Source organism: Zootoca vivipara, chromosome 10 (assembly GCF_963506605.1).
Source record: "Zootoca vivipara chromosome 10, rZooViv1.1, whole genome shotgun sequence".
NCBI lineage: Eukaryota > Metazoa > Chordata > Lepidosauria > Squamata > Lacertidae > Zootoca > Zootoca vivipara.
Genome location: NC_083285.1, coordinates 59,765,898 through 59,792,817, shown reverse-complemented (window position 1 = coordinate 59,792,817; position 26,920 = coordinate 59,765,898). Strand labels below are relative to the sequence as shown.

At 44.3% G+C, this 26,920-nt stretch overlaps 1 protein-coding gene across 1 annotated transcript; it reads right to left on the bottom strand.

Moving 5' to 3' along the window:
* On the bottom strand, positions 1 to 26,694 carry SLCO1C1 (solute carrier organic anion transporter family member 1C1). The gene is made up of 14 exons (XM_035128465.2): positions 26,105 to 26,694; positions 24,484 to 24,625; positions 24,256 to 24,388; positions 23,499 to 23,623; positions 23,167 to 23,313; positions 22,932 to 23,030; positions 22,496 to 22,741; positions 21,236 to 21,400; positions 18,442 to 18,637; positions 14,127 to 14,283; positions 11,679 to 11,863; positions 8,704 to 8,768; positions 7,502 to 7,619; positions 1 to 4,195 (listed from the first exon to the last, which is right to left on the bottom strand). Exons 1-14 carry the CDS (start codon positions 26,231 to 26,233, stop codon positions 3,973 to 3,975), a joined length of 2,130 nt encoding a protein of 709 aa, XP_034984356.1. The 5' UTR covers positions 26,234 to 26,694; the 3' UTR covers positions 1 to 3,972.
* Between the last annotated feature and the right edge of the window lie 226 nt (positions 26,695 to 26,920).

The window sequence follows — 26,920 nt, the reverse complement described above, 5'->3', positions numbered from 1 at the left end:
ATATATTTTAATTTGTTTCCAAAGGATTTTTTTCAAAATCACTTATTACATCATAGCTAGAAACTGTATACAAAACAAACAAACCAAGATGTGGAATGAGATGGCCAGATCTGTGCACATTCTTTTGTCCTACTTCCAGAAAAGTGTCGTCAACCAACCACAAGATTTTGTTTGGATCCCAGTTTGGCACTTCATGAAACAGTCCATCTTGGCCCAAGGCACTTCATAAGGTGTCTGATTCAGCTTGGGGTCTCTCTCTCTCCCCCCCCCCACTATTGAGAAATTGCAGATGAACAGAAGTGGGTTGAATTTTCAGAGATGCTAGCCCATCCAGAGTGCACAAAGCCTGCCAAACTGAAAGCAAATACAGTGGTACCTAGGTTTATGAACTTAATCCGTTCCGGAAGTCCGTTCTTAAACTGAAACCATTCTTAAACTGAGACGTGCTTTCCCTAATGAGGCCTCCCTCTGCCGGTTCCCTTCCACCATTCGGATTCTGTTCTTAGACCGAGGTAAAGTTCTCAACCCAAGACACTATTTCTGGTTTTGCGGAGTTTGTAAACCGAATCATTCTTAAACTGGATGGTTCTTAAACCGAGGTACCACTGTAGTTGCAGGGGCTTCTGTTCTAGACTAAAATAGGCCTCCCCCTCCAACAAAAAAATGAATTGTCTATAACTTTATTTTGGGGTGGCAGAATTGGATGAAATTTGCAGACAAGGTCACGGCTTGTAAGGGCATATTTCTTATTCTATTTTTCAAGGATAGCTTGCAGCAGTTTCCCCACAAGAGCAGCCATCACTGAGTCCACTATTCCTCCCCCCATTTACAATTGGGAAATCTGAAAATGGCTATAACTCCCCCTTCCTTTAGGCAGAAGTGGATGAAATTCTCAGGCATACTTCCATCTCCAGAGTGGATAAAGCTTACTAATTTATATGCAAATAGCGGGTGTTGTGCATGGCAACTGTAAAGTTTCTTTTTTTAAAAAAAAAAGGAAACATGGATAACTTTTCTATGTTGAGGTGGTACTGGACAAAGGACAGCCATTGCAGTTGTAGGGTGAGCAAAGAATGGAAGCCATTCATCTTCTCATGGGGTTTTGTGGGCAACAGGTCTGAAAAATACAGACACAAGGTGCCCCTGAGTAAGAAATGTGTGAGCTGAGACAAATAAGTCCAGGAGCTTTTGTGATTGCCACTTTAAAAATAGATTTGGGATTAGAAAGAACCAAAAGGGATTCACTTTCCAGGTTAAATTATTCCCTCTGATTACAAGCTTTGTTGATCAGTTAGCAGGGTTCCTCCACTACTTTCTTCTCATTGTGACCTTTACTCTCCTTTCCTTCAATCACTCCACCTTGGCACAATGGTAAGTTTAGAGAAGCACAATCACTTTGAGCAGACACTTGCCTACAACCTTTTTTAAAAATGTCTGGATCACTGAGGGGCCACAAAGCACTTCAGGGCTCCCTATTTCAGTGTGTGCTGTCTCATACAGATCCCCCTTCACCTCTGACAAGCCCAAAATCTCTCTGAGGTGCCCCACAGCACCTTGGAATTTATCTAAATCTGATAAACACCACTAGTTTACAACGAATCGTGGAAGCCTTGTTATTTCCTGCTCAATTTTCATGGGGCCATTTGTCCCCTGTGAAGGTGGAAGGTAAATTTTGGCTGCTTTGGGGGAAATTTCTGAGAATTTTAGAGACTTATGGAGCTGGTAGGCTTGACTTCCCTTGTTTAATATGATAGACAAATGAATAATAATGGGCAAGAGGTTGTGTTTATCTTCTTTACTTTCTTGAATATATATATATATATATATATATAAAAGCTTCCCAGCTGCTTGAAGCAAATACAAAGCTTTTAAAAAATTGTACAAAAAAGGGGGAATTTATTGGGCACCCGAGGTCACCCCACCCACCAAAATGTTCTGTCATTTCCTATCCCCAGTAAGAAGATTCAATGATCTAGTGGCTTCCTGTCCCTCACAATGATTAAGGCAAAACAAAATAAAAAAATTCCTTCCAGTAGCACCTTAGAGACCAACTGAGTTTGTCATTGGTATGAGCTTTCGTGTGCATGCACACTTCTTCATGAAAGCTCATACCAATGACAAACTTGGTCTTTAAGGTGCTACTTGAAGGAATATTTTATTTTGTTTCGACTACGTCAGACCAACACGGCTACCTACCTGTAACAATGATTAAGGCAGCAATCCTATGAATAGTGGCTTGTGAATAACCCCCACTGACCTTCATGTGAATAAACATTATGGGATCAGACTGTAAATTATGAAAGTACAATCCTTTATACATAATAGCAAAATACGTGCAAATTTGGGTTACAGACAGAGGCTGTAGAACGCAACTTTTCTTAGAAAGAAGCTGGGTTACTTTGAAAGAGAATTGTGTTGCTTATTTATGTATTTGGAGTAAAATATATACTGTACACAACCCAGATTGTAAATGGCATTGTTAGTTAGCAGCAGACACCCCCATCCCCCAATAAACCACACCAAACAGTCACCCAAAGCCTTCCAAATATCTGGAGTACAATAGCTGCCCTTCAAGCTGCCTGTAGGAGAGTCACAGAAGTTATTTCCTCATCAGCCTGACCTAGCCATGTTCACTTGCGAGTTGGTCCTTACTTAATAGTAGGTAGGCTTGGGAGTAAAATGCCAGTATTCTTTTTTTACAAAGAGGGGTGTCTTTTCAATGACGACCTATTGCAGAAGAAGGGTCGATACATTGCAGCTACCCTCTCCACAAACGCTGCTTGTCAGATGGGGTGGAGCTGCAATGATAGCTTCTGGGCAACGGAATTGCTGCAGCTTAGTGGGACAATGAGCTGTAAGGTATCGGAGATGCTGGCAAACACGCCAGTGGAGCCAAGCCAGTGCTCCTGTCAGTGTGTTTGCACCGCGCTGCCTTGCCCCTCCCCATCTCCCTCCTGGTAAGCAACAATGGTCCACCTACCAGGAAGCTAATGTAGCTACTCTACCCCACCCGCTTCGGCCTCTCCATATATGCTCTCTCCAGAAGCAAAGGAAAATACCGAACCCTTTTCCTGTCTTGATGCTTAATCTCAAGGGCCAAGAAGGTGCACAGTTGAGAGCTGATAGTTCCCGCAAGCTCAGGTAGCCATACTGAGTGCTATAGGAAACCAAACCAAAATAAATAAAGGGATTGGACAGCTAAGTAGTCCACCATAGGTTGAATTCACTCAGACGCAGAAGGCTTCTAAGATGCTTGCCCCACCTTTTAAGTGTAGCGGTGAGCAATCGTCATCCTATGAGTGCCTTGGAGTTGATATTTTGCCCTGTAAAACAAGGGTGGGGAGTCTTTGGCGTGCCAGATATTGTTGGACTTCACTTCCCATCACTACCATGGTCAATGGCCAGGGATCATGGTAGTGTTGTTTTTTTTTAAAAAAAATTATTTTTTATTAAAGGTTTTCCTGGTTTACAAAGATATGTGCAATGTCTCTCATAACATTTTTACAAAGGGTAGTTGTAGTTCAACAACATCTGGAGCGCTGGAAGTTTCTTGTCCCTGCTCTAAACATCAACATAATAATAATAATAATAATAATAATAATAATAATAATAATAAATGGGAGCAATTGTTACAAGGGCACAATGCCTTCTTAGTCATGCTGAGATGGCAAACCAGCCACAACCACTCCAAACGGAAGATTCTCTCAAGGAAAGCTGCATTCATCAAGCCAGATTTTTGTTTCATGTGGAGAAGGAAGAGTTTTGTTCTGTATTTTGAGAAAGGCAAATGCAATATTGCATTTTTAAAGGCCTCTACAAGTTCTAGAAAGGTGTTTGGAAGCTTATTGTATTTAGCAAAAAGTTGTGCCCGCCCACCCAGCTCTCTCATTCAAACACGTTAACTTATAATGAAACATAGGTCAGAATTTTCCACGTTGGAAGAGAGACTGCTTAAAAATACATCGAGTCTCCCTAAAGTCGAGTTTCTTTCTCTGGCCAGTAGGTTGTCTGAATCACGTGGTCGCTATTGACGAAGTCGCTTTTCCTGCTTTTAACAGAGGTGCTGTCTCTCTCTCCAATGGCTGGGATGGTTTCGTTGTGTGGGGTGTATCTTTTCTTCAGGATGATCAAGACAGCGACACTTAAGAAGGTAGACATGGTGCCTAGAACAACAGTCAAGCCCAGATAGATATACCTGTGAGGCAAGAAGAATTTTGAATCCATTACTTGCACTGATGCTTCTTTGCTTGATTGTGTTGCCAAAACTCATAATTATCTGAATTACCATAAAATATGGTTGGGGGAAAAAATCCTTCCAGTAGCACCTTAGAGACCACTAAGTTTGTCATTGGTAAGAGCTTTCGTGTGCATGCACACTTCTTCAGATAAAATATGGATTTGCCTTAGTGCTAATTCTCAGGTGCAATATTAGAATCATAGAATCATAAAACTCTAAGAGTTGGAAGGGACCCCCAAGGGTCTTCTAGTCCAACCCGCTGCAATGCAGAAATCTCAGCTAAAGCATCATGAGAGTTGACCATCCAACCTCTGCTTAAAAACCTCCAAAAAAGCAGAATCACTAGCTTCCAAGGAAGTCAGCTGTACTATCGAACAGCTCTTACTGTCAGAAAGTTTTTCCTGATGTCAGAATCTCCTTTCTTGTAACTTGAAGCCATTGGTTCAAATTGAATATATAATATATTATTATGTAATGTTGCTGCTGTTATTAATTATTATTCATAATTAACAAGCATTATTTATTGTTGTTGTTTAGTTGTTTAGTCGTGTCCGACTCTTCGTGACCCCATGGACCATAGCACGCCAGGCACTCCTGTCTTGCACTGCCTCCCGTAGTTTGGTCAAACTCATGTTCGTAGCTTCGAGAACACTGTCCAACCATCTTGTCCTCTGTCGTCCCCTTCTCCTAGTGCCCTCAATCTTTCCCAACATCAGGGTCTTTTCCAAGGATTCTTCTCTTCTCATGAGGTGGCCAAAGTATTGGAGCCTCAGCTTCACGATCTGTCCTTCCAGGGAGCACTCAGGGCTGATTTCCTTAAGAATTGATAGGTTTGATCTTCTAGCAGTCCATGGGACTCTCAAGAGTCTCCTCCAGCACCATAATTCAAAAGCATCAATTCTTCGGCGATCAGCCTTCTTTATGGTCCAGCTCTCACTTCCATACATCACTACTGGGAAAACCATAGCTTTAACTATACGGACCTTCGTCGGCAAGGTGATGTCTCTGCTTTTTAAGATGCTGTCTAGGTTTGTCATTGCTTTTCTCCCAAGAAGCAGGCGTCTTTTAATTTCGTGACTGCTGTCACCATCTGCAGTGATCAAGGAGCCCAAGAAAGTAAAATCTCTCACTGCCTCCATTTCTTCCCCTTCTATTTGCCAGGAGGTGATGGGACCAGTGGCCATGATCTTGGTTTTTTTGATGTTGAGCTTCAGACCATATTTTGCGCTCTCCTCTTTCACCCTCATTAAAAGGTTCTTTAATTCCTCCTCACTTTCTGCCATCAAGGTTGTGTCATCTGCATATCTGAGGTTGTTGATATTTCTTCCGGCAATCTTAATTCCTGCTTGGGATTCATCTAGTCCAGCCTTTCGCATGATGAATTCTGCATATAAGTTAAATAAGCAGGGAGACAATATACAACCTTGTTGTACTCCTTTCCCAATTTTGAACCAATCAGTTGTTCCATATCCAGTTCTAACTGTAGCTTCTTGTCCCACATAGAGATTTCTCAGGAGACAGATGAGGTGATCAGGCACTCCCATTTCTTTAAGAACTTGCCATAGTTTGCTGTGGTCGACACAGTCAAAGGCTTTTGCATAGTCAATGAAGCAGAAGTAGACGTTTTTCTGGAACTCTCTAGCTTTCTCCATAATCCAGCGCATGTTTGCTATTTGGTCTCTGGTTCCGCATTATTTATTATTAGTTAATAAATATAATTAACTACTTTATATTTGGTTACAGGTAGGTAGCCGTGTTGGTCTGGATCGAAGTAAAATAAAAAAAATTCCTTCAGTAGCACCTTAAAGACCAACTAAGTTTTTATTTTGGTATGAGCTTTCGTGTGGTATCTGAAGAAGTGTGCATGCACACGAAAGCTCATACCAAAATAAAAACTTAGTTGGTCTTTAAGGTGCTACTGAAGGAATTTTTTTTATTTTACTTTATATTTAATTATAATAAATATAATTAAATACTTTGGCCACCTCATGAGAAGAGAAGACTCCCTGGAAAAGACCCTGATATTGGGAAAGATTGAGGGCACTAGCAGAAGGGGACGACAGAGGATGAGATAGTTGAACAGTGTTCTCGAAGCTACCAATATGAGTCTGACCAAACTGCGGGATGCAGTAGAAGACAGGAGTGCCTAGCGTGCTATGGTCCATGGGGCCACGAAGAATCGGACACGACTAAACAACTAAACAACAACAACAAATATAATAGACAATAGCAATTTTATTATCATTAATTATAAACTAATTTTAATATACCTGTAATTGTTATGAATTGTTATATTTTGTTGATTGTGATTATTATTGATTATGATCATTATTTTTATTATTATTAGAATGGGCTTCTGAGCCATTTACAGTTAGAAAAAAACCCAATTACATAAGCATCAAGAAGTAAAGATCCATATTGAAAATATCACAATAAAACAATTCCATTGTTCTATATATGTTCTGAATCAATATGAATTGAACTCTGTTTTTTCTTGTAAGGTCATTTACAGCACATCCTTCCACCAACTCTGCTGAGAGACCAGCTTCATCAGGCATGCGCCAGGTAATATGAAACATCTTCTACATCAATAGAATTAAGCAAATGCTTGCCTGTTAAATGGCTTTCCCATCTACAGGCAACCACCCAATTTGTGCTAAGAACATGCTATTTGTAAGGCCATGAACTGTGGGCAACCTTTAATTTAGCAGAAATTGCTTGTTGACCTTAGAATTTAGAAGCAAATGCCCTCCCAGTTCTCTATCAGCATTTAGCTGGCTTAGATGTAGGCTGTCGTGCCCTTCTGTGACTTCAGAGCAGCTAAGCCAATGGCAGCCAGAGGGGACTCCTCTTCCTTATTCACATCCTCTATAACAGGGGTCAGCAAACTTTTTCAGCAGGGGGCCGGTCCACTGTCCCTCAGACCTTGTGGGGGGGCGGAATATATTTTGGGGAAAAAATATGAACGAATTCCTATGCCCCAAAAATAACCCAGAGATGCATTTCAAATAAAAAGACACCTTCTACTCATGTAAAAACATGCTGATTCCCGGACCGCCCACGGGCCGGATTTAGAAGGTGATTGGGCCGCATCCGGCCCCCAGGCCTTAGTTTGGGGACCCCTGCTCTATAACATCAGAGGTGACCAGCAACCTACTGAAGGCTGATTCCCAAAGGATCTAGGTTCTCCAGTTATCAATAAACTCAGAGAAGATTCTGAAGACCTGAGGGTTACAAATGCAGAAAAATCTCAAACGCAGTTACCTGAATGCATTAGAATCATACAGCCTGCAAGCTCCCTGGCCTCCACACCTTTTGCTTCCCCATTTGAGGCATGTTGTGTCTATTGAGACTCCAAAGTACACTGGAGCCGGGATTCCGGCTGTACAAAGAAAAACAAACATATATTAGGCTCACTCTGCCCATCAACTCCCCTGCCATTCATAGAGTCATATGTAGAATTGGAGAGTTGGAAGGGACTGCGTGGATCATCTCGTCCAAGTCCCTGCAATGCAGGAATCTTTTGCTTAATGTGGCACTTGAACCCACAACCCTGAGATTGACCCCCCTAGAGCTTCCCCCTTCCCACCCCACACAGCCACTAAGGTGACTTCATGCAAATCCAGAGTCATGATGTGGCACTGCAAATCTTCCAATGGGTGCTGCTGCAAACTGCCCTGAGGCCTGCGGGTGACGGGCAGTATACAAATTCAATTAACTCACAGCTGTCCATGGAGGCGCAGGTCAATTCTGTGTCCAGGGCAGCTGTCTATCAGCTCCATCTGGTACGCAGGCTGAGACCCTACCTGCCTGCAGACTGTCTTGCCAGAGTGGTGCATGCTCTGGTTATCTCCCGCTTGGACTACTGCAATGCGCTCTACGTGGGGCTACCTTTGAAGGTGACCCGGAAACTACAATTAATCCAGAATGTGGCAGCTAGAGTGGTGACTGGGAGCGGCCGCCGAGGCCACATAACACCGGTCTTGAAAGATCTACATTGGCTCCCAGTACGTTTCCGAGCACAATTCAAAGTGTTGGTGCTGACCTTTAAAGCCCTAAATGGCCTCGGTCCAGTATACCTGAAGGAGCGTCTCCACCCCCATCGTTTTGCCCGGACACTGAGGTCCAGCACCGAGGGCCTTCTGGTGGTTCCCTCGTTGCGAGAAGCCAAGTTACAGGGAACCAGGCAGAGGGCCTTCTCGGTAGTGGCACCCGCCCTGTGGAATGCCCTCCCATCAAATGTCAAAGAGAAAAACAACTACCAGACTTTTGGAAGACATCTGAAGGCAGCCCTGTTTAGGGAGGCTTTTAATGTTTAATCCATTATTGTATTGTATTTTTCTGTTGGAAGCCGCCCAGATTATTGTTATTGTTATTGTTATTGTTATTGTTATTGTTATTGTTATTATGATAAACGCAACAAATGAATAAATGCCAGTGAGACGCAGAGTCTGACTCATACTTACCAAGAACTCTGATGGCTAAAGTGTAGATGCCCAATGCAAAAGATTTGAGGTGTGGATTGATGCATCTGAAATATATGAAGCACAAAAAGGCATGACGTTCAAAACACATTGTTGCGTGAACTTAGCTGCAAAGGTGTGCTTATCTCAAGGAGGAACTGCCTGTACTTTTTACAGGACAGTTGTGACTCAGCAAAGAAAGTGAGAGGGGTTTGCAGGGGTGGAAAGAGGGTTGGAGAAGCTAGTAAACTCTAGCCCAGTGGTAGGCAGGCATCAGGCTTGTTGGATCTGCTTTATATTCTTGTATATGTGATTCCTTTTCATTCTAATTTTTAACGAATAATTTATTGGGGCTTTTCCATTTCTACATCTGCATAAACCTTTTCATATACTGTATGCTACATCTATAAATAAAATTGCTTCCCCTTTAAAAGTCCCAGGAGTTAGTCTTGGCATTATACTGCCACCTTTAGGATTCTAAGATGAAATACACTTGGAAGTTCAATATTATTACAGTAAACCCTTCTCAGATCTAATATGAATAAATATTTTCAGAAACAGGCTTCCATCAGGTGGTCTGCTAGTCTTTTTTTAAAATCCCAAATGCTTAATTTAAAATCAGAAAGCTTCCACAACTGAAGAAAGCCTCCAAAACACGAAAAACATTTTAAAGAGGAGGGATTGGGGCATTTTCCAATCTTGCAGGTGGTAACAAAAGAAATGTACCACCAGCAGTAAAACTTTGATCAGCTTATCAGGTGCACCTGGCAAATCAGGGACCTAGGAAACAGCACACATTTGACAAATGCGGATAGAATGTTGGTATCGCCCAATGGTGGCTCAGATGCGATATAAACCCTCCCTTTCAAATCCCAGTAACAGAAACTCAGTGAACCTATTATTTGTCTGTAAGACACTTGCATGCAAAAGAAGACCAAGGGCTCTCCCTCTGCCCCTGCCCCATATGTGGCACCCGGCTAGCTCCACCCCCGATACCCATACATTTAGTGAAGGCCTATAACGAGAGACCTTGACTTGGTTGGTTCAGCCCTTGTTCCTACAAATGCCTAGGGATGTGGGTGGCGCTGTGGTCTAAACCACTGAGCCTCTTGGGCTTGTTGATCAGAAGGTTGGTGGTTCGAATTCCCACGACAGGGTGAACTCCCGTTGCTCTGTCCCAGCGCCTGCCAACCTTGCAGTTCGAAAGCATGCCAGTGCAAATAGATAAATAGGTGCCACTGTGGCAGGAAGGCAAACGGCATTTCTGTGAGCTCTGGTTTCCATCACGGTGTTCCGTTGTGCCAGAAGCAGTTTAGTCATGCTGGCCAGAAAGCTGTCTGCAGACAAACACCGGCTCCCTTGGCCTGAAAGCGAGATGAGCGCAGCAACTCCATAGTCGCCTTTGACTGGACTTAACCGTCCAGGGGTCCTTTACCTTTACTATAAATGGCTGGCTTCCACTCGGCAGCATTGTTTTTAAGTTCTCAGACCTGATTTGCAGCACAGTCCTACAATGTTCCGCATTTGTAAGAACTCAATCGTTTAGTGTGGCAGCTCCTAAACTTTGGAACTCCCTGCCTATTGATACCAAGCAGGCACCTTCACCAACCTCTTTTTTGCACCTGCTCAAGACATCCTTGTTTCGACAAGCCTACCTGGATGCTTAAAAAGTTGAGGTAATCTTAATTGCCTTCAGTATTTTACCTTCATAAGGAGGGTTGTAATTTTCTCTCAGTTTTCTTGTTTTATCTTTCGGAAGAAGTGTGCATGCACACGAAAGCTCATACCTATGACAAACTTAGTTGGTCTCTAAGGTGCTACTGGAATGAATTTTATTATTATTATTATTTTGTTTTAGCTTACGGTATAACGCTTTGAGGGGTTGCTGTTTTCATTTGTTTTTTTGTTTTTGCAATCAAGTGGCGCATAAATTTTATGAAATGAATAAATAAATACAAAATGTTTTGTGGTTTCCTGCCCCACTTCCCACTGATAGCCACTGCTATGGAATGCTGGAAGGGCTGTAACTCAAGTGGTAGAGCATCTGTCTTGCACAAGGGAAGTCCCAGGTTCAATCCCCAGGTATGGCTGGGAGAGAACCCAGCTTGAAATCCAGGAGAACCACTTTCGGTCAGCGTAGATTAGAGTTTCCCAAACTTGGGTCTCCAGCTGTTGTTGGACTACAACTCCCATCACTCCTAGTTAGCAGGACCAGTGGTGAGGGATGATGGGAATTGTAGCCCAAAAAACCAGCTGGAGGCCCATGTTTGGGAAACCCTGGGGTAGATAAGTGCTGAGCTAGATGGACCAATGGTCTGGCTCAACTTCTCATGTCAAAAATGCAGAAAACCATCACGTCAACATCAGGCAAGTTCCACTAGATCCCGGCTGGGAAACCTGTTGCCCTCCAGGTGTTGCTGGAGCCCACCTCCCATCAGCCCCAGTTGGCTCAGCCAACAGTTAGAGATGGTGGGAGCTTAAGTCCAGCAAAATCTGGGGGAACTCAGGCCCTCTGCTAGATGTAGATCAGGTGCTCTACTTCTGGGCTAGCTGTTAAGGAGAGGAGGGGGAATTTGACGCCAATGGCAAAGGATGCTTGACGAATTTGATTTCTGATCCACACTTCCTGGGTGGGGAAAAAATTACCAAAAAGCATTAAAGCACACATTTTAGGATAAAATATGTTGAGAACTGTGTGCAATGAGATAAATTTTATTTTACATATTTAAATTAAGTTTTTGAAAAATCATGTATGCATGGGAATGTGTGTGTGTGTGTGTGATATAAATAATATATATAAATATCACACACACAAAATGCAGATTAATGCTGAAATAGGATGGAATCAGTGAGCACATGAGACAATGACACAGCCATAGACTGATCTGTCCCCTCCTGCTAAATTTCCATTCCTACATAATTCCCTTTAGCACTTAGGGATACGTATTGCATCTAGTGGAAATGACAAAGCTATTCACCGTAGGAGTAAAATGTATCCAGGGGTCCCTCCAATGGACAGGGTAAAAGATGTGATTACTGATACAACCAGAAAATAGAGGAACATTTTGGGGCATTCGTTTCCTTTTTGGCACGGTCCCATCACAGCTGAAGACTGCCTTGACGACAATTCCGTGTTCCCCACACAGCTGCAGTTATAAAATATCTGGAACGAAGCACGTAAAAATGTGGGTTCAGATACTGGTGTGTGGTAAATATGACATGCAAGGTTAATCATGGACCAAAGCTACAGAAAATCAAGGCCTTTAAAAAAATAAAAATAAAATAAAACCAGCACATTGTTCCTAACAGTTTAAAAAGCAAAACATTCCCAACTGTGAGAAGTTTTTGAATGCTGGAAGGGACACAGTGACGACTTCAGATAGCAATACACTTTTGCAAAAGTCCTGGCATTACAGTTTGACACCATGACATTTGACTAAGGTCAAAATGGGTTGGATTCAAAAATGTCCTTCTATTCAAGAAAGTTGTCTTTCCAGGAATGAAATCAGGTTTGATAGAGCAGAGGTGCTGTTTCCACATTCCTCATGAATGCCATTTCCAACATTGTTTGAGGGCCCCTCCGTAACCATTTTTTAGGGGGCACAGAGAAATGGGGAGCAGAGATTGGCACCCACTCCATCCATTTACAGGAGCTGACTGTGTCTTATCCAGTGAGTGGACTTCCATGTCTCTGGATCCAACCAATGGACTTGGAATGGGGAGAGGTGCTGAAACAAGCACAGATATGAGCTACGTTGTGCCAAAATCATATAATCATAAGGGATCCTGAAGGTTATCTAGTCCAACCCACTGCAATGCAGAAATCTCAACCATGACAGATGGCTACCGGTATCCATGGCTATAGGGTCTGGGCAGGGCCAGTGCCAGGGCCAGTGCCAGTGCCACTTGTAAGGGATCATTGAGCAAGGTGCCCTCTAGGTCTAACCAACCACAATATGGTGGATCCTACATCCACTTTGATGGGTACCTCCCCTCACCAATAAAAACCCTTATGATGTTGCATCAGCAGGCATGGACAACCATTTCCTTTCCTTTCTTAACTAGGTGTCAGGCTTCAGGGAATTCTATCCCTCTCCCAGTGGCAGGAAGAAGCAGAGAAAAACAAAGAAGAGTTCTTACTAATGAGTTTATTCAATCATCTCAGTAAAAGACAAAGGAATGCAGTCAGTCTCCCGTTAATGGCGTTGCTCCAACTGAGCTCCTGCCCCCTCCCTTCCTAGCAACAGCACTTCCCCTTATGGTGGCCACCAGGGGATGTCTCTTAGTCCTTTGCTCTTGAACTCTCAATGAACACCAGGTTCTGGGAGAAGGGGGGGGGTCAGAAATACTCTCCAGTGACAACGTGTCAGCTGGCTGCTCTGGCTCTGCTTCCTCCTTGTCTTCTCCCAACAACTCCCAACTCTTCTGTTTCTGCCTGTCTCTGAGCTGTGACCTTCCTCAAACCACTGCTGTAATTCAATACTGCCTTCCTCTTCTCTGGAAGCTTCAGGAAGACAAGTGAGGCGGAGGCGAGCTCCACCATTCCTCCTCAGTCTCGTCCCCTGCAGTCCAGTCCCTGATACTAGGGCAGTAGGGCTGGTGACATTTATAACCAGAGCACAAAGACGACCAAGGCAGCAGACTATGGAGAGGACATTCTGGAGAACTGGAGGTGTGTTTGGTGGGGGGGGGGGTGAGCTGCAGTCTCACTCTACCCTCTGTATCTGACTGCCATCGGTCCAACTGTAAAAAAGGGGGGGCTGGCAGCCCTCTTGAGCCCTGACATTTGCAATTCCATGTTGGGAGCTAATACTTGACTTGGAGCCAGCTTGATTCCACCATTGCAAATGAGCATGAGAAGGGTTGTGAGAATTGTTCCTTCGCTTAAATTTTTTAAAATTGGATTTAAATACAACACATGAAAAGTGGTGTTGTATTTTGCGAAGAAAGAAAAATGCAAAAAGGTGTAGTAGATCACTATACCAATTGTTAACAGTTAACAGTTACCATTTTGACCTATTGGATTTCATATAAATGAGTTCCAAATTCCATTATACTTCTCCATGGAAAGTCTACATCTATATGCAATCCACGCATAGGTGGCAAGTGTAGTCATGCCTTCAATCCACTGAATAAATGGAGCCATGCACTTTTATTTTTCCAATGCAGCAACATCGACCTTTTGGGCACAGTAAGGTCACAGAGAATCCATTGACATTGTCCAGCTGTCAAATTTGATATAGCTGGTATGTAGTTAAAAAAAAATATTATCCTCTGAAAATTTTAGCTTTTTTTGGTGCAGTCATATTTATATAATTCACCATTTTCTCCCAAAACTTTGTGAGTATAGGACATTGCAAAAACATGTGAATTGGTCCTTTGCTTATCAAAGTAAAGGAAGGACCAGTTAGAAAGAAGCCACTTACCATGTCTTTCCCACTTCCATTGGATGTTTTGCAACCAGCAAGGCAAGCCGAGATGTAGGTGATTCCGTTTTCCCCGCATATGGGATCCCATTCATTCTTGGAGCAGATGCAGCCCGAGTTGCACTCCGAAAACAGAGTTCGTTCCACCTGTTTGTGGCTGGAGAAAGGGAAGGGGGAAATAATTAGGAGAGGCATTTTGGAGTATGCAGGAGGCTGCTATGGGGACAGAAGCAGTTCTGCAGGCGGGGTGCAGCCACTATGCAAACTTTTGGGCTCTCCAGAGAGGAGGAGGAAGAGGAGAAAGATAGCAAAGAGGTCAGCACGGTGCAAATGCACTGGAGGAGCCAGTCCCGCAGTCCTCTGGGTACGTTTGCACCGTGCTGACCTCCCCACAGCCTCCCTCCTGGTAAGCAACAGGGATTCACCAGCTAAAAAAGATAGCATAGCAGCTATGCCCCACTTAGCAAGCTGTCTCTGTGTAGGGAGGGAGGAGGGGAGAATTCTCCTTGCCACTAATACTCCATTGGATACAACCCAATAGTCACTGAATTTCCACTTAGGTCACAGAAGTAAATGGGCAACATTGCAGACTCCAGTAACCATTATCCCCAACCAGCCTGGTCAATGGAAATGTAATTAATTAATATACAGAGGAAGGTGTCTCATATGGAGTCAGGCCATTGGCCAATCTAGATCAGTACTGTCAACACTGGTTGGCAGTGGCTCTTCAGTGTTATCTTTCCCAGCGCTACCTGGAGATGTCATGGATTGAACTTGAACTTCTGCATCCAAAACAGACGCAGCTATAGTCCTTCACCAAAAGGCTGTGGGGCAGTTTGCAACACAAAACCACATCCTAACTGTACAACACAAGAACTGAAAAGCAAACTTTTCAATGCAACCCGTAACAACAGCAGCAAACTATTCATAAAATTCCAACCCTTGACGTTCTCCACATCCAAAAACCTGATGGAAAAAAGCATGTCTTCCACCTGTTTTCTAAAAGAAAACAATGATGTGCTAGGTGCCCATAATTTAATCGACAGCCCCACCCACACCATACATTTAAATTGTGATGATGCCACTTTAAACAGTCATGGCTTACCCCAAAGAATTCTGGGAGGTGTAGTTTGTCAAGGGTTCTGAGAGTTGTTTGGAGGCTCCTGTTTCCCTCACAGAAATACAATTCCCAAAACTGTTTAACAGTCAGCGCCTGGGGACTTCTGCCCCTTGCACTGCGGTTCCCAATTGCCCACTAGGCAGTGCTAAATCCACACAAGGGGTTTTTACAGTATATGATGTCATAATGGCATTGGACGATTGACAAGTGGGTTTCATAACCCACCTGTCAGAGTTCGTCTGTGTGGTGTGAACTGGTCTTTATCTAGTCAAAAAGCTTCCTTACCCCTAGCTCTAGGTGCACAGGGCTATGAATTACTAGGACTAGGCTGCAGAGGTTATAAGAAAATACTCAAGAAAGAGTGCTTCATTGAAGAATGGCCAATGGCAGCCAGGCGAAGTCATTTGACACTCTATATTAGTCTCTTTCGATGGGGTCACTGCCAACAGTGATTACCACAACCTTTCAAGAGATTACAGGAAGGCCTATGAACTGGATATTGATTCAAGCTCTGTTTCCTTCTCCCTCGCCACCACAGTGTGGCATTTCCCCCTCTAATGTCGAACATGCTCAGCAAGCCTGCTTTCGACGACATGGCATCCTTTTATCCGAGAAAAGCTTTTCCATGTTTACTGTTCCAGGCGCTGCCATCAACCTCTTTGAAGGCAAAGATGCTAACATTTCCAGTACGCCAGAGGCTGTGTCTCTGAGACCAGGGGTTGGATGAGGAAATGGTTTTCCCTTATGGAATACTGATCCCAGAGTCAGAATTTTAGAAGGCTTATAATAGTGTGTGTATGGGGGGTGAGGCATCTTTTGAAAAGCTGTTTACCTTCTGACTAAATCCCTTCCTGCTCTGTACATTTAAAGCAATGTCATACCACTTTAAAGAGTTATACCTTCCCCGACACAATTCAGGGAATTGTAGTTTGCTGAGAGTGCGGAGAATTGTGCGGAGGCCCCTATTCCCCTCACAGAGTCACAATTCCCAGAGTCAACCCCTTTTCCCAGTGAACTTGGGGAATTGTAGCTCTGTGAGGGGAATAGGGGTTTCCTTGTAACTCTCGGAGGCACCCTTAACAAACAACAGTTCCTAGAGTTCTATGAGGGAAGCCGTGACTTTTTAAAGTGGTATTTTGTTGGCATCTGTCTGTCTCGATAGGCAATGGAGTGTGCCTCCATGGGGGAAGTCGAGCCGCTGCACTAGCAGCACCAAAGTGACCTTCCTGGGGTGTAAGCCTGGGCAGTGTATATGGAGGTCTTGGGCTGCCCAGATGACAAGTCCCCCCTGCTCTTGGCCTTGCTGAGGTGGTCCAAAGGAAAGCAGAGCAAGACGTTTGGCACCAGCTTGGCTGCGGGAATTGCCAGAAGGAGCCGTACAAGGTGCCATCCAAACGTCTTAGGGACTCCACTCCAGATTTGTGTAGAGTTTACTCCTTAGATATCCCACAAGGCAAAGGAGGTTGAGGATTAGAGTTTTCCTTCTCCTGGATGGGCTACATTTCCATGTTGACAAGCCCCATCTGCCCCTCACTTCCCTCTGCAGGATATGCAGAAACCACTGTCTTCAATGTTGGACCCACTGTCTTCAATGTTGGGCAGATTTCAAAAGATTCCAACTGAAAAACGACTCTGCCCCTGTGGAATCGGTAACACGGAAACAGTGGGCTCACATCCTTCTGTCATGTCCCCTCTACAAAGACTTGAGGCTCAAACTTATTACACCACTCCTTCTAACTATCCCAGGCCGCCCAACTGAGGCCACGTGGTTCTTTCTTCTATCAGACCAAAATGACCTGATAACAACAAAAGTTGCCAGATTCATCAAGGGTGCAATGAGACTAAGGGCCACTTTTTGAACGACAGTCATAGATATATGATTGATCCTTTTATCCATGCTGCTTTTAATTGTATATTGTGTGTATTCTGTTGCTATGGCTGTTGGCTATGCAAATAAAGTTTATTGATTGATTGATTGATTGATTGATTGGTGGACCCACTATTGGTCTCATCCACTTAATCTCCCATGCATGCAGGGGAAGCCCCTAACTCAGGCATCTCCAAACTCGGCCCTCCAGCTGTTTTGGGACTACAATTCCCATCATCCCTGACCACTGGTCCTGTTAGCTAGGGATGATGGGAGTTGTAGTCCCAAAACAGCTGGAGGGCCAAGTTTGGGGACGCCTGCCCTAACGCATCAAGAGTTTTATACCTATCAGCTACCCTCACTTGATTAGCTGGCCAGTCGAAGCCCTTCCTGTGTTGTCACATGCTGACGGCTTCTAGGGCTGAGTACAGGGTGGGCACCAAAGGTGGATGAACTACGCCAGAAGGAGCATGGCGTGTTTCCCCTTAAAGTGGTACAAGAGCGCTCTAAATGCATGGTGCTGGTACTAAGACTCTCTGAAAAATTCACATGGCCGAGAACACAGCTGGTAGATCACACACATGTTGAGTCTGTGTGCTGCAGGAAACTTCAGTAGCAGTGAAAAGCAGCACATTACAGTGGTACTTCGCAAGACGAATGCCTCGCACAACGAAAAACTCGCAAGACGAAAGCGTTTTGCGATGTTTTTGGTGACTCGCAAGACGAAGTTTTCTTTAAAAATTGTGGTTTTTTGTTTGTTTGTTTTTTGCCGCAGCAAACTGCGCTTCGCAAGACAAAATTATCGCAAGACAAAGCAACTCGCGGAATGAATTAATTTCGTCTTGTGAGGCACCACTATAGCTGCAGTATATTTTCAAAACTTTTATTTATTTATTTACTAAAATTTATATACCCTATTTCTAAACAGTTAGAAAATATTCATTAAAAATAGCAAGAAAATAATAAATATAGATAAAATCCACAGATTTTTTTTTTAAAAAAACCACATGTATGTAATAAAAGCACATGTATTAGTAAGCTAAACTGAACTGGTTTTTGCAGACATCAAAAACACTACAATGAAGGCACTTGCCTAATATCAAAAGGCAGGGAGTTCCAGAGAGCAGGTGCCGCTACACTAATGAAATACAAGTTCTTGCCAGTGCAGATTGAACATTGTGCGGCACTTAGAAAGCTGTGAGTTCCCTAGATGAAAGCGGTCAAGTTAGTCCACACAAGTATAAGAAGAAGGTGCTCTTGCAGGTCTATTTCGAAGAGCATTTCACCAAAGCCACTCCCCAGCCCCGCTGCAGCCCAGCTGGACGTACCCTTTGTAGGAGACGGTCAGGCCTGCCACGTCAGCATTCTTGCAGCCGATGGCAAAGAGCAGCAGGAGGAGGAGGTAGCCAAAGAAGGAGGATCCCAGGGACAGCTTGGCCGCCCCCAAAACGTTCAGCCTGAATTTTTTCATGATCAGCCCTCCAGAGAAAATTCCCAAAGCCACAGCAGGGATATTGATGAGACCTACAGCCCCTCAAACAAAGAGGAAAATCAATACGGCGTGGTCTCGTTTTTAGCGACCTATAGAATTCCCCTGAAAAATTCTGGTAGCCCAATAATAATTTTTTAAAAAAAGCAGCCAGTGCCAGTTATTGCTCCTTCTGTTGGAACACAACGCAAAGGAATATAGAGAAATACAGAGACACAGCTCACATAATTCTGTATGTAATGATATAGAATTCCCCAAAGGCAATATATAAAAAAAGACATTTACATTTCACCAAGTGTCCATTTCGTTAAATATAGTCTTTACATAATGTATGCAATGTCAAAATCAGGTACAAGTGTATGAGTAAAATAAAAAAAATTCCTTCAGTAGCACCTTAAAGACCAACTAAGTTTTTATTTTGGTATGAGCTTTCGTGTGCATGCACACTTCTTCAGATCATACATTCAGTGTATGAGTGTTATTCATTCAGTAAAGAGCAAATAATCTCTACAAGAGTACTTGTTGCTAAAGGATAATCCGTAGACTGGGGACGGGGGACGACCTATTCACACCCCCGGGAGTGTTGTAGCGTTGCCCTCAATTACCCAAATTGCAGTAGCAGTGCCTCAGCTGTGTAAAAATCATTCAATTCTCTTTCTTGAATGAATGATCATTTGGATGTGGCTTTGAGACACATTCCGTATCGCACTTGCCCATGATTTTGGTATTCCATACCTTCTGAATTGGACCCAGAGGGAAACACTTGTGGAGCAAATCATGTCAGTTTTGCCTTTATGCAATAGTTGAGTTCCTGCACACATTTCAGAGGTCCTTCTCTAGTCTCTACCCAGGCAAGAAACAAGCCTTTTAACAGAGTTAAGACACATTCCAGCCAAGAATAAAGGTTCAGGGAGGGTATGAAAAACAGCAAGCCTGAGGGTAGTTCCCAGGGTCAAATAGAGAAGCTGGGAGGGCTGGATTTGGTCCCCGGGACTCATAGGTGCCAACTCCCTGGGGCCCTGGGTGCTTGAGCAACCACAAAATTCCCCATGAAGAGGCCTGGCACCCACAAATTTTGGTGTTAGGGCCTTGCACGCTGCATGGCACCCATGGCTCCACGCACCTACAGTCACAGGGCGAAGCTGGCACTCCCTGTTTTGAATTAACCCTAATATCTACTGGAGGATAATTGAAGTTTGGATGCCAGGCGCCATTTTGATTCAAGATGGTGACTTTGGCCTGACTTCACCCATTTCTTTGGCACGACGGGTCCAAGCTCATAAATTACACTATCCATTTAAAAAAATCACAATATGTTTTGGTTTCTAAAAATTATTGGGCAGCACTGGGCACACCCCCTCTAGTTTTAATATACTTTTACAAGTTGCTGGATGTGGAAATATCTGAGGTAGACTATTTCTCTCTCCCCTCATCCCCTCTCATCTCCCTACTGCCCAAAGACAACATATCGGGACCTGTTTGGGTGTCTTGCATTATTATGCTATAGCAGTCTTTGCCAAACTCGTGCCCTCTGGGTGTTTTGAACTATAACTCCCACCAGCCCCAGGCAGCATGGTCAACAATCCAAAAAGTCTGGGGGGCACCAGATCAGTGAATGTTGCCCTATAGTAACAGCAATAAACCTTTTGCCTATTCTTCGTGGCACTTCCTCTGCTTTGCATAATCTTAAATTGTTTCACACATAGCTAGAGGCTTAGCACTAAGAAAAGCTTGACATACAATGGAAGGCACTGTGTTATGGGCAATAATTGCTGCTGAGTGCTTTTTCTCCTCCTCAACAGCATTCACAGATTATACTAGTTGAATAGGTGCCATGCCAAGAAATTCCAACTTCCATCTTCGAGGAACGAGAATGCAACTGGTCCAAAAATAAAACACTTGGGTAGCATCCAGCTAAGTTCTGCTCAAAGCAGATCCACTGAAATTAATGGACCCAAGTCCATCAGGGCTATTAATTTCAGTTGAGTGTATTTTGAAGAGAACTAGCATGGGAGCCAACCATGCTATGATATATAAGAAGCTCCATGTTTGCATCACAATTCTGCAGCCTTTGACATACCCAAAGAAAGCTCTGACCTGAAAACCATGCTTTGTTTCCATACCTAGCTTCCACTCAGCAAAGCTAGCACAGAGTGGCATCTGTTTAAATGCCATACTTTTATGTGTAACAGACAAGCTTCTTTTACTAAAAAATAAGGTTCAAAATCTGAGCTCGCCTTATACGATTGGCTGCTGCCATGATCCAGAGATTGCCAGTGGATATCGGGTGTGCTATTGGTGGCTGCGGCAAGGGCTGTTGTTGATTGGCTGCTGCTGCAGCAATTGGGCAGACAACTGCCGGCTTCTGCCAGCGAGGGAACAGACGGAAAGCGGCTATTGCAACACATGTGAGTGGCTGTGCAGATCATGTGGGTGAACTATTTTCTGCAATTCCCCCTTAAAATGCTCAACAACTCTGGGCAATCCTCCCCCCAAAAGTGCAACAACTCTGGGCAATCTCCCCACATTTTCTTAATTTGTAGTCCCCCAAAATAGGGGGGTGTCTTATACATGGGGGCATGTTATACATGGAAAAATACGGCAATCGTTTTGAAAAAGCACGGCATTCATACCTATGACAAAATTGGTCTTCGAAGATGATTGCCCAAACTGCTGCTCAATGTATTTTGCTTTGTAAGTCACCATGCCAATGAGAGAATTGAACTGGGTGATGCTAGAGCAGAGGTATAAAAAAAAAACTGGGTTCCCAAAGAGGCTTTTCAGCGACGGCAGGAAATCTGCAAAACAAAACGGTGGCCTGCTATTGAGAAAGTGGCTAGAAAACAGCACGCAATGCAAAATTGTTTTCAAAGACGTTGCAGGGTTCACACTAAGCTCAATGCAATGTGGTTCAGCCACATCCTCAATGCACTCATTTGATGGTTCATCACCCAAGGGTAGGAAAGCAAGTCAGGGTAATCAGTAGAGACTGTTGCGTGCCGAGGTTCCAAGACACCCCCCCCCAATAACTCACACTTCACACAATATTTTAAGTTTAAGGTTTTGGGCATTAATTTGGCCACAACTTTATTTAAATACAACTGAATGTGAGTGGTTGCTTAGGCATTGGTTCTTGCCATCTGTCCCCCGCCTGGGACAGATCTGACTCCCACTAGCCTAGTATGGGAGCCAGTAGGTAAGCACCCTCTGGGGGAGATTGGGGCAGGGGCCACGCCCTTGACCTCACCCTCAGATGCTCCCCGAGGCTCATGCGTGGCCCTGGCCCCTGGCGGGGATACGGGGACTACATGTATAGCCCCAGGATTCCTTTAAAGGAATACCCCTAAAGGCAGCAGCAACCATGAGGGGCAGGCCCAACCAAAATCCGTACCCCTCCACCATCCAATTTGAACCAATGCCTAACCGCCAACCTTACAAGTTGTGACTTATTGCAGCGTAGTAGGCAAAAACCACCTGGCACCAGCCAATCAGCCAAGTGGCAAAATTCCTAGCAGGCCCCTGATCCAAAACAGGCGACCCCATGAGAGGCACAGCAAGGTCAATGCAAGAACGCCTAAAATTAGAGGAGGGCGGGAGATTTGTTGCGAGCAGCAAAAGTGGAACTGAAAGCTGCTCGCTAAGCATATATAGGGTAAGGCTGCCAATCAATCATTTGCTACATGCAAATTTCCCCAGCAACAGCACACCCACCAATCACACATGTGGCCTTCCAAACTGACCCGCCTCTCTAACCCTGGGATGTCTTGTTAACCCTTCCGCAACCCATGTTCTCCTCTAGGGGGAGAACCTGCTTTACCAAACTAGCTGATTTGAAAAAAAAGAGATTTTATAAAGTCTGAATGTGACTCAGTTCACCAGCCACATCGCCTCACCTCTAGCCATCTCGAGAAACTTCGCTTGCTCTTGGTAGGTGATGCGGTGTTCTCGGTTATCTTCGTTGATGAACTTGGACTGCTCAGAGGAAGTGCTGGAATCCTTTCGGGTGTCTGGTCTTGGAAGATGTTTCGGTAAGAACCAGAAAGGGATAGCAGCAAAGATGCTGACCACCCCGGCTATTAAATAGCCAAGCCACCAAGCTCCTACCCATTGGGAGTCCTTCTGAGTTATGCTTATGCTGTCTGGGGAGAAAGAAATGAAGACGTCAGCCACCAGTAGGAACGGTTCAGTGGTCAGAGTGTCAAGACTAGGACGGAGGAGACCAGGGTTCAAATCTCCACTCGGCCACAAAGCTCACTGGACGACCCAGGGCCTTTCAGCCAAACCCACTTCAGAGATTGGGATGTGTTCAACAGCCTTGCTCAGACTCACCCATGTCTACAAAGCCAATGTCTACATACAGTGTGGCACACAAGGACCCCAAGAGAAAGCCAAAGATGGGGCCTATTATTGCAACCGTCTGCACACACCCTGAAAAAGGAAGCAGAACAGGCACATTAGGCTGAAAAATTGCACTTTGACCTGGCCAGTAAGAATGGACAAACCATCTGATATGGCAGAGGGAGAAACTAAAAGAAAATACGACCTGGTTTGAAAAACAAAATACCAATGTAAAAGGCTGCACTCTCTTCTGTGGCGTGGTCATCGATGTACGCAATCCCCAAAGGCTGGATCGGGGTTTCCCCAATTCCACGTAGCAGATTTCCCAGCAAAACGTAAATCCACATGGAAATTCCAGTTTCCTTTTCGCACCCTGTTCACACAAACCCAAGAGACGAACGTTTGTATTTTGACATCATTCTCCCCCAAAACATCCAGGGACTTTCAACATATACACACCCTTTCCCATCAAATCACACCAAAGCAGCTGCCAAGAAGAATCATTGCACCAACATCATATTTCCTGGAGTAGTGCTGCTATTATTTTGTTATTCTTACCTGCATGGATTTGTGCCTGAGCTCTTTCCAAGACTGAGACAGGCAGCTGGTTCTGATCCTGGAGACACGGGGAGATGCTGACAGTTGAATTGGAGGAGGAGGAAGAAAATATCTCATACCTATAGCTGTGTAAAAACCAACAGTTTCTTTACAAAGTTACCACCTGTCACACGCTCCTGTTGAAGGCTACCTGAATTGAAGGCTACCTGAATTGAAGGCAAGGGCCACACCGAAATGAATAGTTCATGTATATCAACTGTGGTGAACCTCATTCCGCCTAATGGTAGAGCCGGCCCTGAGCTGCATGGTACCACAGGCGGCAAAATTGGAATCCCACAGGGAGAGAATCTTATTCTCCATTCTAAGTCACCCTCATATAAATTGCCTCCTATAAAAAGAGTGCAGAACATTGCAGTATGAAATGCAAGCCAGCCAGCCATGCCCCCTTTAAAGAATACTCTATTCCGTTTATTTTTCCACCTGAATTTCTGGGTGGCGTGGGGATCCCTCCAATAGCCACTCAACGTTACATGGCCATTCAGCACTCTCAATCTGTTCTCTGGCTCCGCCTCCCCGTGTGTCCCTTCCCCCCAAGTTGCCTATAGTTCTGCAAACCTTGGAGTTTCCCTGAGCATGAATGGTGCAATTTTATCTACACAAGGAATGGTACTCACCCCTGAACTTTGGAAATAGAAGGAACGATTAAGCTTTGCACATTTGTTTGCGAAACGGCAGCTACAAATTGTGGCGTACTTACCGTCCCATAAAGAACTGAGGCATGGCTATCAAAAATGTTCCGAATGACATGATCAGGCAACCGGCTCCGATGATCTTTGGCCTGTGAAGCTTGGCTCCGAAGTAGCTGACCAGGATTATAATTAAAAGGTTCCCTTTAAGAAGCAAGGAGAGGCTAACTTAAGACACACTTAGCTTGTCATCTGCAAAGTGCCTATATAGCAACAAAATATTGGTGTGTGTCACATACCAATTTCAAAGCTGCCATCTATCAGGCCAACCAAAGACGAAGGGATATCAAATCTTTTTTCTATTTGGGTGATGGTACTTTTCAGGTAACTTCCTGACAGAGCTTTCGCAAAGTAAACAAACGATAATGCAGCAAGAAAAATCTGCAATGAGCAAACAGATGAAAAATGTTTCACCAGTGTTGGATTGATTCATTGATTGATTGATTGATTGATTGATATACCACTTAGATGCCAGAATGACTTCTAAGTGGTTCATAGCTCTAAAATCAATCCATTTTAAAAAATATTACAAAATAACAATTAAAATATGGCATCAAAATATCCCCAATTTAAAAATAACAATGAACATTCATTAGGATTTTAGTGTGAATTCATTGAACATTTTCCCATATGGAATTGTCCCTAATATGCACAATTAGGTACTGAATCTTTCTCATTCTTCCAGCAGCAGGAATTTTTAAAATAAAGGTCTGGTATCTGAAGGATGCCTAGGAGCAGAGATTCCTGGGCATGGGGTGCAGATCTATGAGCTAAGACCCAGTGGCAAATTCCCCTGGCTTCCTGGGGTATAAAGTTCAGTTTTTCCTGGGTCTGCTGTGGAGTGGGGTTGGGAGCAGGGCCAGTGAGGGGTATGGCCTAGGGAGAAGGGGTGTGGCTAGGGAAGGGGTGTGGTGCAGGAAGAGTCCTGAGGGCCAAATAGAGAGGTTTGGCCCCTGGCTCTAAGTTTCCATGTCCTTGACCTGTTTAAAATAGCTGAAATCCATTGACGACGACAACAAAAAGCCTCCTTTTTTCGGGTTAGCCAGCAATCCTATATGCAGCGCAGAGAGAACGCCAACCCTGGGGAAATTGCTGGCACTTTAATATGATTGTCTGTCTATTTTTGGAGGCAATAAGCCGCTTCCTTAATGGCTCAGTGGCAACTGAAGGTTTATTCAGTGAAGGAATCGGATTACCTCTGAAGCAGGCAGAGGGGGGAATGATCTTATTTGTCTCATAATGCAAGTTTAATGAACACAACTTGCTTTTAATTCTCCAAAGCGGGGAAGTACCGGTAGTATAAGTGCCACTCCGCCCCGAGACTTGGACGAGACGATTTGGTCTCTTTGCGACAGCGTGTGCTCTGGTGCCAGGAAAAGGTGTTGACCTCTGTGTGCAAGTTTGGTGCGTGCATGTCTTGCAATACGACTCAGCCACACCAACAAGAACGCAAGTTCTTGAACAATTCTTTCCCCCAACTCACTTCTGCAGTACCAGACTGGCAGCAAGCTTCAGTTTTTGCCCCATTTTTATTGGGACGGACGTAGGCCGCTCTCACACCATACATTGAAAAACTATGGTACCAGTTTCGACAGCCGCAACTTCCTCCAAAGAATTCTGGGAGGTGTAGTTTGTTAAGGGCGCTGAGACTTCTTAGGAGAGCCCTATTCCCCTGACATAGCTACAATTCCCAGGTTGGTTGGGAATTATAGCTCTGTGAGGGGGTAAACAACAGTTCGCAGGAGAAAATATGAGCTTCAAATGGATGCTGTGATTGGGGTTGGGTGTGCCCAGTGACAAATTCCCAGCCCCTTCAAATGAGCCAAGTCCACAATCCACAGCTCTAAATTTATACTATACCTTCATTCCTCCACAGATAGTTCCTTTCTCCTTCGAAGCCGAGGATTCTGATCTTGAAGAAGACCTGTCAATGGGCAGGATTGTGTTTTTTGAAAAAAGCTGAGTGTTTTCTTTGGATGAATTCTCCATCTGAATTTTCCCTTTCAATCAATCTGAAAGACAGAAGTAAATGATTATCTAGACCCGTTTAATTATTATTACTTCCAGGGAGATCTTTCTATAATGTGAAAGATGTTTCCTAAGGAATCACATTATCAGCAGAACACCTGTATGGTGCAGAGCATTTCGGGGGGGGGGAGTGCTCTAAGGTGCTCGCTTTGCACCTGGAAATGCACTTCTGAGTATGTATAGGAGGAAAAATGACCTGGCCCCAGGGGACACTCTCCCTGTCGTGTTTCTGCCAGGAGTCACCGACTGGAAGACTCATTCAGAGATCCAGTGGGCAACCTCCTCAGAGGGCAGACACTTCTGCTGCAGTTCTGCCTTAGGAGTCATGGACTAGTTGGACGCAGAGGAATGGTTGGAGGAACCAGCTAGGGAACCACCAAGCATAGAAGGCTTAGAGCCTGTGGAGTGGGACAATGACGAGTGGTCAGATGGAGAAGAGGGAGAAGGCTGGGAAGAGGAGGTGTCAGAAGCTGAAGATGTAACAGGACTTAGTGAGCTGGGAGAGTCAGTGGCAGAGAGAAGCCCAGGATAAGAGGCAGAAGCTGAAGCAGGAGAGGAAGGAGGCCAAGAGGCAGAGATGAGTCCAGCTGGTGAAGAAGCACGGGTGTCTCCCCTCCTGCAGAACCAGAAGAGGCATGAAGATGGTGG

What these genes read in the sequence shown, in the direction of transcription:
- SLCO1C1 (XM_035128465.2), bottom strand. Translation starts at nt 26,233, where the DNA reads ATGGAGAATTCATCCAAAGAAAACACTCAGCTTTTTTCAAAAAACACA. An exon ending in CATTGGCTTTGTAGACATGG is followed by an intron (nt 22,742 to 22,931) that starts GTGAGTCTGAGC and finishes CTTTCTCCCCAG; the next exon opens with ACAGCATAAGCATAACTCAG. An exon ending in GAAGACCAATTTTGTCATAG is followed by an intron (nt 18,638 to 21,235) that starts GTATGAATGCCG and finishes GAGGGGCTGTAG; the next exon opens with GTCTCATCAATATCCCTGCT.